The sequence below is a fragment of the Rattus norvegicus genome, chromosome 8 (genome assembly GCF_036323735.1).
Source record: "Rattus norvegicus strain BN/NHsdMcwi chromosome 8, GRCr8, whole genome shotgun sequence".
Taxonomy (NCBI): Eukaryota; Metazoa; Chordata; class Mammalia; order Rodentia; family Muridae; genus Rattus; species Rattus norvegicus.
Genome location: NC_086026.1, coordinates 72,492,877 through 72,505,684, shown reverse-complemented (window position 1 = coordinate 72,505,684; position 12,808 = coordinate 72,492,877). Strand labels below are relative to the sequence as shown.

Genomic DNA, 12,808 nt, shown 5'->3' with positions numbered 1-12,808 from the left:
GGGGGCGGGGGCACTTTCTGGTCGCCCCATCTCTTCTTCCCACTCGGCCTCCGTGGCCCGCGCGGGGCCGCAGGTGCGAGCCGCGGGCCGCAGGTGGGCGGCCGCTTACCTGGGGCGCACAGGCCCTGGGGCTGCGGAGAGGCGGCGGGCGCGGCGCGTGTCCCGCGGGCGGGCGCACCCGGGGAGGGCGCGAGGGACAGCGAGGGGTGGTGGGTGTGGCGCCCCAGCTCGCAGCTGTCAGGCGCTCCCGCCCAGCGCTGGCCTCGCCACTCCAGCCTGTGACCGCCGCCGTATCCGCCGCCCCGCCATGAGCCCTAGGCTTCTGCTTCTTCTTCGGGCCAGTCCCCGGCCTCGGGGACATCGGTTCCGGGCACCCGGCTCCGTTCCGGGGACCCTGGCGTCCCGCGCCTGTTGAGAGCGGGAGGGGCCGCGGGTGGCAGCGCGGGGAGCGGGGTTGCGCGGCTGTGCGCGCGCGCGGGGAGGGGCCGCGCCGTCACCCGGAGAGCCCGGCGGATCCCCGACTCCCGCCCGCCGCTCCGCCCGCCGCGCACCTCCGCTCGCCGCTTGCCCGGCTCCAGCCGCCGCACGGTGAGTACCCGCGATCGCGAGCCCGCAGCCCCCGCGCCGGCCGCCGCAGCGCTCCTTTCGTTGACTTCTCCTTTAGACTCTGTGGCTGTTGTTTTCTATCCTACCAAACGACTCCACAGCCTCGCTACCACCGCTGCCCACCTCCCGCCTCCTTACCCTCGCCAGGCTCGCCCCTCGAACCCCAGGAGCCGGCCAGGGGGTCCCCGTGCCGCCCTGACCGCTGCTCCTTGTCGCCGAGTGCGGCCCTTCGCTTGTGCTTTCTTCTTTGGCCCTCGAACTGCTGTTTCGTTCCTAGGGTTCCCCACTTCTCTGAGCTCCAAGGCCAGAAACCCTTTGGGAAAACCCCCTGGGGACTCAGAACCCCCCAGCTTCAGGTGGACGCTCCTGGCTCAGGTGTCCTCTTCACTGTATGCGGGCCCGGTACATTTGCCCAGAAAACCAAGAAGCCATCGTCATTTCCCACAGCTGCTCGCCCCCCTAACCACCTCCGCAGCCTGTCTGAGAGCTGTCCCTAGGACGCCTGGTTCTCCTGGTTGACCCCTCAGTCAAGGAGTTAGGACAGTGGTTTGCTTGCCTCCTAAAATGTTACAGGGGACTTCAGTGTCAAGGGAGAATCAACTTGCTTCCGTTTGACTGGAAGAGATAAAACAGATAATAGATAAATAGGTTGATACTTGAACAAGATACAAGATAAATGGGAGAAAGAACAGTGAGCTGGCAGCGCAGACAGCTCAGGGACAGATAAGATCGACAAATTAGCGTCTCAGCAAACAGAGGGAGGGAAAGAGACCTGCAGACCAAAGGTTCCAGGTTCTTAGCTGAATTCGGACTCCCTGTTAGATTGAAGCTACCCCTCTGAAATGGATTGCCTTTCCAGCCAAGTTCGGGGGAGGGAATCCTGGGAAGGGGATTGGGCGGCAAGAGCGCCTGCCGCCATGCACTGGGTTGGAGCCTGAGTGTCTGAAGACACGTGGGGTGACTGGGCGACCTAGAAGGCCCTAAACATCAATTCCTGGGTCCTCCACCAGGATAGACCGTGGACACAGCTTCCTCTCTGCCTTCTCCAGAGATCAAAGCGAGGGACCAGCAGCAACTTTTTATACCTGGAGTTTTACAGTGGCTTCCAAGAGTGGCCAAGATTCCTTCTAGCCCATATGAGCTGATACTGGGGCATGAAAGATACTCAATGAGGAGTCACCCCCACAAAAGGAGCAGCCCAGAGCCTGGGAAGCCTGTTTGGCCTGAGTAAGAAAAGCATGTGTGAAAGAGGAAAGCAAGCTCAGGGAGATGTTTTCAAAAGCTAAGAAATGACTCCAGAGAAACGTCTATGAGAACCTCTCTGTCCCAAGAGCTGACCCAGAGGGGAACCAGCTTTAGTCTGGAGTGCAGTTAAAAATGCAGAAAACGTGGTTAGAAACTGCGTGATCCCGGCCCAGCTAACTGATGGCTGGCAAGAAAGCGTTTTGTAAACCCAGCTGGACACTCTCTGCTCAAGGAACACCGAGCGCAAGGCGTCAGAAGAGAGGTACAGGTTTGTGCAAACCGCTACTGTTGTCCCTGGAAGCCGGTCATCACGAAGCTAGGTGCAGTGGGGGCCATCCGAGGTTCGTGGTGCACGCGACAAGCTTTGGAAAGGGTAGGGTTCAGCACCGCGAACAGCGGTGGCCTCCTCCTCCTCCCTTCCCCTTCAACCTCCCTCCCTCCCCCTTCTCCCTGCCCCCACCCCTACATCCCGCAGTTTGGTGATGGGCAGTAAGTGCCCCTCCTTCGCCTCCCTACCTCTCCTTCACTGTCCCCGCCCGCACGCGTGCATGCGCGACTGAGCAGAGGGGCCGCTGGTCCCTGAAGTCCGGGCTTCAGGACCCTGGCGGGCAGGGCGAGCTGTGAGGTAGCTGAAGGCACGCAAACCTGAGTGCCGGCTGGAAAGCCTGGATTTGGCTATGGCATTGCTGTGTGGCCTTGGGCAAGTCACTCTCCGTCTCTGGGTTTCACTTCCTTTCCAAACTGAAAACAGGATTGGCTTCCTGGCAGCTGGGGCTTTCCTGAGGTTTCGATTTTCCCTTTTCCTCCCTTAGCCCCCCGGGTGCTTTTGTTTCAGCTCAGAAGCCAGTCTGAATAACAAAAGGGGCCAGTCCAGGGGACGAATGAGCTTGAGCTCCCCACTGCCAAGTAACCCCCTCGCACCCCACACGTTGCGCCCCGCTGGGCGGGCCTGAACCTAGGTAGCAGCGCTAAAAATGGCTCATCTGCTCTCTGCTCTCTCTACTTCGCAGGAGCGGCGGCATGGAGGCTCTCACCACTCAGCTGGGGCCGGGACGCGAGGGCAGTTCCTCTCCCAACTCCAAGCAAGAGTTGCAGCCCTACTCGGGATCCAGCGCCCTTAAACCCAACCAGGTGGGCGAGACGTCGCTGTACGGGGTGCCCATCGTGTCACTGGTCATTGATGGGCAGGAGCGCCTGTGCCTAGCCCAGATCTCCAACACTCTGCTCAAAAACTACAGCTACAATGAGATCCACAACCGCCGCGTGGCCCTGGGCATCACGTGCGTGCAGTGCACACCGGTGCAGCTGGAGATCCTGCGTCGGGCCGGGGCCATGCCCATCTCCTCTCGCCGTTGCGGTATGATCACAAAACGAGAGGCCGAACGCCTGTGCAAGTCCTTCCTGGGCGAGCACAAGCCACCCAAACTGCCCGAGAACTTCGCCTTTGACGTGGTGCACGAGTGCGCGTGGGGTTCTCGGGGCAGCTTCATTCCTGCCCGTTACAACAGCTCTCGTGCCAAGTGCATCAAGTGCGGTTACTGCAGCATGTATTTCTCGCCCAACAAGTTCATCTTCCACTCGCACCGCACACCCGACGCCAAGTACACCCAGCCCGACGCCGCCAACTTTAACTCGTGGCGTCGGCACCTCAAACTCAGTGACAAGTCGGCCACCGACGAACTGAGCCACGCTTGGGAGGACGTCAAGGCTATGTTTAATGGCGGTACGCGCAAGCGGACCTTCTCCCTGCAAGGGGGCGGCGGAGGCGGTGCTAATAGCGGGTCTGGTGGTGCAGGGAAGGGCGGCGCTGGTGGCGGTGGCGGTCCGGGGTGCGGCTCAGAGATGGCCCCAGGCCCACCGCCTCACAAAAGTCTGCGCTGCGGTGAAGACGAAGCGTCTGGGCCTCCCGGGCCACCTCCACCGCATCCGCAGCGCGCACTCGGCCTAGCGGCGGCAGCTAATGGCCCTGCAGGACCTGGAGGACCTGGGGGCAGCGCGGGGGTTCGCAGCTACCCCGTGATTCCAGTGCCCAGCAAAGGTTTTGGCCTCTTGCAAAAGCTGCCCCCGCCTCTTTTCCCGCATCCTTACGGTTTCCCCACAGCCTTCGGCCTATGTCCCAAAAAGGACGACCCAGTGTTGGTCGCTGGAGAGCCCAAGGGGGGCCCTGGCACCGGGAGCGGTGGGGGCGCTGGCACCGCCGCGGGTGCCGGTGGCCCGGGAGCTGGCCACTTGCCCCCGGGAGCAGGACCCGGCCCTGGTGGCGGAACAATGTTCTGGGGACATCAACCTTCCGGCGCAGCCAAGGACGCAGCGGCGGTAGCTGCGGCAGCTGCCGCCGCCACTGTGTACCCGACGTTTCCCATGTTCTGGCCAGCTGCCGGGAGCCTCCCGGTGCCTCCTTACCCCGCCGCGCAGAGCCAAGCTAAGGCCGTAGCGGCTGCAGTGGCTGCGGCTGCTGCTGCTGCGGCGGCGGCGGCTGGCGGGGGCGGTCCTGAGTCTTTGGACGGTGCGGAGCCAGCTAAGGAGGGCAGCCTCGGTACAGAGGAGCGCTGCCCGAGCGCTCTATCCCGCGGCCCCCTGGACGAGGACGGTGCGGACGAGGCGCTGCCACCGTCCCTGGCTCCCCTGGCCCCTCCGCCACCGCCACCTGCCCGCAAAAGCTCCTACGTGTCAGCCTTCCGACCCGTAGTGAAGGACGCGGAGAGCATCGCTAAGCTCTACGGCAGTGCGCGCGAGGCCTACGGCTCCGGGCCTGCTCGTGGGCCAGTGCCCGGCACCGGGACCGGAGGGGGCTACGTGAGCCCGGACTTTCTGAGCGAGGGCAGCTCGAGCTATCATTCTGCCTCGCCCGACGTGGACACCGCGGACGAACCGGAGGTGGACGTGGAGTCCAACCGCTTCCCCGACGAGGAGGGAGCCCAGGAGGACACAGAGCCCAGCGTACCCAGCACGGGAGGTGGCCCAGACGGTGACCAGCCTGCTGGGCCCCCATCTGTCACATCCTCAGGCGCAGACGGCCCCACAGACTCTGCGGATGGCGATAGCCCTCGCCCTCGCCGCCGCCTTGGGCCACCGCCTGCGATCAGATCCGCATTCGGGGACCTGGTGGCTGATGATGTAGTGCGGAGAACTGAGCGGAGCCCACCGAACGGCGGCTATGAGCTACGAGAGCCTTGCGGGCCCCTGGGAGGCCCCGCGGCGGCCAAGGTGAGCCCGGTGCGCCTCGCCGGTGGCGCCTCCTCCCTTACGCCACTCTGCCCTCCTACACAGCAGCTCCGGGGCAGGTGCGGAAACTGGGATTCTGTTCTGATCTGGCAGAGGAGCAGCAGGTCCCAGCTGCTCTTCGCAGCCCCAGCCGGGGGGGCGCGCTGTGGCACTGGGTTCGCTGGGACCCAGGGCTGAGGGATTCGGAAAATCCGGGGGACAGTCCAGAGAAATGGCGAGTGTGTTTTTGGTTTTGTTGATGGAAGGTGAGGAGAGTTGCAGAGACTGTTAGACACCCAGAAAGAAAGACAAAGGATCTGAAGGAACCAGGCCCAATGTGTACCTACACGCATAAGGATGACACCCGAGGAACACTACAGTAGGGAGAGAAGAGGGCAGTTTTTTTTACCAAGAAGACTCTCTAGACATTCTGACTAGCAGTTTTCTGAGTCCTTTTTAACTCTAACCTAAGGAGCTACATGGCCCTGGGCTGGAAAACACAAGCTTGCGGGTTCTCTGGTTGTCAGGGAAGCGGCTGGAGGGCAAATTGTGGCTAGATCGAAGGGTTGACTGGTTTGAAAGTAGGTGCGCACACACTTGTCCACGTACGCTGGGTTTATTAAAACAGAAACCATTGGCCGCGCGAGAAAGGCATCCCTTATGCTGGGAACCACACAGGGAGGAAAGACAGCTAAAAGGAGGCAAGCACTGAACGTGGGGGGGGGGTGGCTTTGGACAGCCTCTTGCTTGAAAGCGACTTTGTGTTTTAATTTGCTCCGGAGTACCAAAGAGTATCTCAAAACCACTACGGTACGTTCAGGTCTCCAGGGCCCACCAACCTCTGCCACACTCTCGGTCTTCCGGTTGGCCGATGAGTAAGGCTGTTCCCCCCTAATCGCCTGTCATTTTCGGCCGTCGCAGGTGTATGTGCCTGAGAGGGACGAACACGTGAAGAGTGCGGCGGCGGCGGCGGCACTGGGGCCCGCAGCCTCGTATCTCTGCACCCCAGAGACCCACGGTAAAGCCTCTTTGAATGCAGGGATGGCAGACAGAACCCATGGCCAAGGCAGGCCTTTCAAGGAAGGGAGGGGCGGAGAGAAAGGAGTGATAGCAAAGGAAGAAGAAAAACAGTAAGAGAAAAGGGAAACTAAGGGTAAACTCCCAAACCTCAGGGTTTGGCTATTTTAAAATAATCACAACCCATCCCCCTCGCTGCACATACGGACACACTCCAACACACCTTTCCAAAAACCTGCGCCTGCCGGGCATCTCCTTCCCATCTTTTGGTTTACCCAGAAACATGCTTAGCCTTAGGCTGGTGGCCTTAGGTGGTGGCCGAGCCTGATCCGAGCGCAGGGTGAGCGCTAGTGGCGGCGCGCTACGGTACCCCAGAAGCTGCGACCCCTATCAAGGATCAGTCGTGCATTAGCATTTGGGATCCTGTTTTAAACTGGGAAAGAGGGGTGGGCAACAGAAATCTAAGCAGGCCCAGTGCAGCCAGGTGCGGGACAGTGTCCTCCTACGACACCAATACCCAGAAGGCTGTCACTTGGGTTGCGATCTCCGCTGAAGTGGCGCGGACAAATCCGGCGGCCACGAACTCTCCCGGTGCCCCAGTATCTGCTCACACAATGTAGGTCGCTTGTCCCTGGTGGGCTCAGCTGCTTGTCTTGATCTTTTCCTGGGGGCCAGAGGCTGGGGCGGGGGCGTGTAGCCCGGAATGGAGCAGACCTTGTGCAGGGGAGGGGTGTCGGGCCCAAAGCCTCAGGGCGCGCGCCTGGGCGCACAGCCGGGAACCAGAGGCGGCCACGACGTTTTTAATTAGGGTTTGGGCGCCCCAACCGAGGCCGCTCTGCAGTATCCGGGTCACGGTTTCTTTGCTTATCCTTGAAACTCATTCTGCCTTTTAGAGCCAGATAAGGAAGACAATCACTCGACGACAGCCGACGACTTGGAAACCAGAAAATCCTTTTCAGACCAAAGGAGTGTCTCCCAGCCAAGCCCTGCAAATACAGATCGAGGTGAGCCCCGGTAGTCCTGGCTCACACTGGTGGCCTTGAGCTGAGATCCAGCTCATCCGGGTCACTACAAGCTTGGAGGAAGGTTTTAATCATGAGAGAACGATGTCACTGAGCAGAGAGTTAACCTAGTGGGGGAGGCGCAGGCCGGGTTTCGGGATTAGTTTCGTCCTTATTGGCTTTGAGGGTCTTCTGAGTTTGGGAGGCGGGTACTAAAAGGAAAGGGGGAAATCCCCATTCACCTAGAATAGATCAAAGGGCGCCTCCTGCCAGGGTTCAGCCTCCTGAACTCCGTGGAAGGTGGGGAGGTGGGGAAGTCCTGCGTTTGGCAGAATTCCCAGGAGCTTCCCTTCCCCTCCCCTCTGAAGGCTCTCCTGAGGACGTACCCCCGACCCCTAACCTGCCCTTGTGTCCTAGGTGAAGATGGGCTTACTTTGGATGTCACAGGAACTCAATTGGTGGAGAAAGATATCGAAAACCTGGCCAGAGGTGAGGTTAAATACGAGAAATGGAGCCATGAGGTGCTTGAGGTAGAGGAGTTCTTGAGTGAGAGAGGCTGTAATCTGGTAGTGGGTGGGTGCCAAAGGCGTAGCTGGGGGAGGGGTGTCAGTTTTCATTTCACCAAGTAGAAAAAAAAATTACCCCCTGGACACCTGGCATAGGGATGTAGAGCTGGATTTTGGGTGAGTGAACCAAACCCCAGTAAGTTTATTGGAAGTTTGGGTTTCCAAGACCTGAGCCTGTCTTGCAGGACCGGGTGAGAAAGACTTGGTCTTGATTCTCAGGACTTGTAACCGGTGGGCAATTTGGGTCTCTCAAAACACAGGAAAACCAGAACTTTTTCTGAAGGACAAGATGGCAGGCAGGTACTTACTTCAGGGTACAGCAAAGGCAACTTTTCCCTCTGGAATCCAACTGTTCACACAATAATGTAGTAAGGTTGGAGCTCACTTGCAGACCAGGACACCTCTCCTCCTATTGCTGCTCAGTCCGCAGGGTGTGTGTGAATGGGGAGGGACAACTTAAGGCACATCGGACAGTGGTTTTGAACCCCTCCTGTGTTGCAAAGGAGTCTTTTCCTGGAAGGACCTAGATACTACTGAACTCCTGATGGGGGCAGCTTGTCCTTCCACCACCCCCCAACAGGTTTCTGGGGGCATTGAACTGAGAGCCTTCCCCACCCCAGCCAATGGAAGGTCTAAGGAATTGGGCTGCTGGGGGAGGAGTGGGGAAGCAGTGATCTTCCGCTCTTCTTAGCCTCAGATTTTACAGGATGATGCCACAATTTTGAAATAATTATGCTTTTAGGTTTCAGTGCCTCTTGAAATTGTAGACAAACTTTCTCTGTGTGTCTTTTGTCTTTTTTTTTTTTCTTTTTCTGGAAAGACTGTTCCTGGATTTCATCAAATTCTCCCTGAATTGCCTTTAGAGTAGAGATTAGAAGTCTCCTTTAAAATAGGAAATGGTGGTTGTGGGTCATCCTCTGAGGTTGAGGAGTTACTGGCAACTTAAAACAGATGTCAGGCCCCAGTTATTCCAGGGAGCCAGGGGTCCAGACATGCAAAATAGTTTCCATCTTCTTGAGTGTGAATATCCCAGCACCACTCTCCCGGCCTCCATCTTCCACCCAAGTCTTGGAGCTCAGATAAAAAAGAAAAGCCAGAGTAGGGAAGGCTTAGATGTCAGGGCTGTTGACTAGGACTGAACTTTGGCCCCAATGGGTACCCTGGATTGCCTCAGTCTCCCCCTTTACCTCTCTCCCAAACCTTCACAGAAGAACTGCAGAAATTGCTTCTGGAGCAAATGGAGCTTCGAAAGAAGCTGGAGCGGGAATTCCAGAGTCTCAAAGGTACTTCCCTTCCCCACCCCACAACAGCTTCCCAAACCTGCTCCAGGAACGGGATGCTTGTCCCAGGGGAGGGAAGAACTCCTGGTTCCCTCGTTCCCAGCTAGGTGAAGGACTGGATGGGGTGGGAGCAGGGGTGAGGATGGGAGGGAGCGGGAAGTGGAGCCGGGAGAGGAGGCTGTGCTTAACAGCTCTCACTTAATCAATTTGCACAGATAATTTTCAGGATCAAATGAAGAGGGAATTGGCTTATCGGGAAGAAATGGTGCAACAGCTGCAAATTGTCAGAGGTAAGACGAGAGTCAGGTGAGCGCATGCACGGGCCGTAACTGCCTCTCATCTGGCAGGAGCCGCAATGTTGGCTCAGTCATTTGGATTTAAATTGAAGGTAATTTAACAATTATTTTTTTTATTTAATATCCTTTGTATAGTCTGATTAGCCTCAGAATGGCAAGCAAGCCCAGCAAACGGCTTGCAGGCATCATTACGTGGAGTGATTGAACTTCTTAGCGCTGCAATTTCCACGGTTTCTAAATTAAAAATCGAGGCGTAAAATTACCTGGGAAGTAATGCCTAAGTTTGCTTTAATTTTGGTTAGATCCGTCTGCCTTTAAGCGCCATGCCAGGCCATTTCCTCCCCCAGCCCCCCAGCCCGCAGTTTGAAGTGTTGGTGTCCCTCCTCGGTTTCCGGGGTGGTTTCTGTAGGGGAGAGGCTGTGCCCAGGCTGTGTGACCTCAACCATCTGGCTGGAAGGTGGTCTGTGTTCCCTCACCAAACTGCCACGTCTTCCAGATACCTTGTGTAACGAACTGGACCAGGAGAGGAAGGCCCGCTATGCCATCCAGCAGAAATTAAAAGGTGTGAACCCAGAAACAAAGATGAGAGAGGAGAGAGGAGAGAGGAGAGAGGAGAGAGGAGAGAGGAGAGAGAGAGAGAGAGAGAGAGAGAGAGAGAGAGAGAGAGAGAGAGAGAGAGAGAGAGGTGTGTCCGGGCTGGTTGTACTATTGGGTGGATGGATGGGTGGATGTATCAATTGAGATGTTTAGAAGAAAGGTGGCCAAGGACCACATGGATCAGAAGGGAAGTGAGGTGAAGGAGTAAATTTTATAATTGTGATGTGGAAGAAGGAGCCCATTGAGCTCTGAACATCCGAAATTTTGCTTTCTGGCCCAACCCTGGCCTGGGACAATTTGACCTCTTTGTGCCTCGGTTTCCCCCTCTGTAAAATGGAGCTAATGGACCTTAGAAATGGTTCTGATTGGGCAGGGTCTCATTCTTGCCCTCCTACTTCCCCCTTCTGCTCCATTGAGAATTCCTGTGCCCAAAGAATGGAGTGAATGGGGCCTGTGAGGGGGGAACTGGTGGAGATCAAGGGCCAGTGAGGCAGGCGAGGCGACCAACGTGGTTGGTGCGACTCTCTCTCCAGAAGCTCACGACGCCCTGCACCACTTCTCCTGCAAGATGCTGACACCCCGGCACTGCACAGGCAACTGCTCCTTCAAGCCTCCGCTGTTGCCCTAGCGCTGGCTTGGCCGCGCCCACGCGCCCTCAAGCCGTGCTGCTCCTTTCTGTAAATACCCGCTGCAGTGGCGGCCCAGAGCGAGGAACAAGCCATTAGGACCCAACCGTTGTAAATACAGCCTCGGGCACGCAGGTCCCCAGCCGGGCTCTGCTGGGTTTCCCCACTGTAAATACTGCCTCGCCCCTCCTTTGAACTCCAGGGCATCAGACCTCAAGGGTTAAACTGGACCCACCCGGGGGAAAAAGGGGGGGAGGTGGGAGACCTCTTCCACGACCCCTCCCACTCCACCCTGAGTAGGGCCTGGGACCCGGAATGTGAATATAATGTAGCTTCTTCGCTGGCTCCGGCCGTGCGCTCCCAGTCCTGTCCACTTCTGAAACTCTTGTTCCTAACGACAACGTGGCTATGTGCAATGGATATAAACGGACTGTGAGTCTCTTGGTTCAGTATTAGGTTCGCTTTATTTATACTGTAAGTTATTTTACTTACCCTGGACCCCTATCCAGTCCTCGTTTTACATTCATTCTTGTTTGGATTTGCTTTGTGATTTTGTTGTTGTTATTGTTGTTGTTGTTGTTGTGTAACGTAACAGCACTTTAAAAGGACGACAACTGACTCACGAGATGGTGACCATCTTGAGCCTATTTGGGGAGACCTGTATCCGTGACTTTTGTTTTTAATAAAAAGAAAAAAAAATATCTGTCACTCCTTGGGGCTGCGGAATCCAGAGTGCACCCAGGTGGCGGAGGAGGAAAGGGGTGGGGCTGGTGGAAGATACTGCCACTCAAAGATGGGGCTTGCGGATGCCAGTGAGGACCAGTGGTCAAGGTTAGAGCGGTGGTGCTCTCCCAGGAGACCTCATAGCGCTCTGGGACCACTCTACAGACCCACCTAAAACACTCAATTTCCCCCACAGGCATCTGGGCCAGGACCTCTTCCGGGCTTTAAATGGGAAAGGGATTACTGCCTTGTCTCCTTGTCAGTGGTCCCTTCCTTCCCGTGATTCACATGTACAGCCAGAAAGTTAATTTTTACCCCTTTTATTTCCTATGAGTGAAGTCACCTGCAAGGGTTTGGGGTACATACAGCAACAGAGCCTCTCCAAGCTGCTAGGAATCCAGAGGTCGATCGAAATTGCTCTGCTTGCCCGAGCAGGCACCATAGATCGGGAGTGCTGGCTGGGTAGAAGTGAGGAGTGAAGGGCTAGAAAGGAGCTTGGCGGGACTGATCTAGAAAAGATGCTCAGAGTTTGAGGGCATACGTAGACAGGTGCCCTGTGGTGTATCTATCTCATGGAGCCAGCCTCTTTCCCTAAGATGAAGTTCTGTCCTCATTTTAGTGGTCATCACTCCTAGTCCTAGGGGATTTGTGGAGCTGGATAACCCCAGTGAAAAAGATGAGGCCTGCTGGTGGCAGATTCAAAGGCCAGGACACTCCCTGTGGCCCGGGAGTGTGAAGCCTCACCTAGTGGCCATTAGCCTCAGTTTCTACAAAGGCTCCTGCTTTTGTGGCAGACAGGCAACATAAACTGCCGGAAACACACTCCTCCCCAAGCAGTGTGGAGGACAGAATTGGAAAAGCCCATTCTCTTAGGAATTTTTCAGCCCAGACTGGCTCTCATGCCCTCCTCTGACGAGCAAAGGTCCTGCGGTGTGCCCTTTATTTTTTCCAGGGCCTCACTTTCCAATCTCCATTAAATGACAGTCGTCTGTCTATGCCCTGAGGCTCAGGGAGACACTCCAAGAAGAAAGCCCATCTGCAGGCCGCTGCCAGGCCTGTCGCCTCCAAGACCTGGCTCTGAGACTAGCATCCCCACTCTCTCCAAGCACTCTCTAGGGGACTCCAGAAGCGAAGTCGGCCCTGCACTTCTCCAGAGAGTTTCACTGGAGGCCTTTTGTGATACAGGCGAGCTGAGACACAGTCTGGGCCATGGGAAGGAGAAGCAGATGCAGAGTCCCTTGCGTGGGTGAGCCCCAAGATTAGTTCCCGGGCTATGGCTGCAACCCTTCAAGCTTCAGACACTGAGAGATCAAGATTGAAGTGGAAGGAAATGTGGTGAGGGCACCACCAGGCAAACTATGGGGCTCCCTCTTGCTATCCTCTTTCTGGGATCCCAGGGGCTTGGAATCATTTTTGTAGGGGGTGAGGTGAAAAGGGTATGGTTACCCCTCTCACCTCTGGGCTGCATCCACCGTGAAAGTGAGATCTACCTAGGAAGTGACACAGGACAGGTGCACATTGCATTCCAGTCTCCCGTGGTCTAAATGTGTCTTTGGAAGCTGCACAATCCTTTTCTGTAAGACGGGCAGGACAGTTGCCACCTAAGCAGGAAGGTCCGTGGCTACACACCAACTGAGGAGACTGGAG

The 12,808-nt window shown here is 56.9% G+C and overlaps 1 protein-coding gene across 2 annotated transcripts; it reads left to right on the top strand.

The window, feature by feature from the left end:
- Window positions 1-557: 557 nt before the first annotated feature.
- Skor1 (SKI family transcriptional corepressor 1) lies at window positions 558-11,131 on the top strand. Of its 2 annotated transcripts, none has more exons than NM_001376953.1 (9): window positions 558-588; window positions 2,862-5,058; window positions 5,977-6,073; window positions 6,966-7,076; window positions 7,491-7,562; window positions 8,848-8,922; window positions 9,135-9,209; window positions 9,712-9,777; window positions 10,346-11,131. In NM_001376953.1, exons 2-9 carry the CDS (start codon window positions 2,872-2,874, stop codon window positions 10,438-10,440), a joined length of 2,778 nt encoding a protein of 925 aa, NP_001363882.1. In that variant the 5' UTR covers window positions 558-588; window positions 2,862-2,871; the 3' UTR covers window positions 10,441-11,131. The 2 variants fall into 2 exon arrangements, with proteins under 2 accessions (NP_001363882.1, NP_001363881.1); NM_001376952.1 differs by lacking the exon at window positions 558-588 and adding an exon at window positions 2,484-2,635.
- The last annotated feature ends 1,677 nt before the right edge of the window (window positions 11,132-12,808 follow it).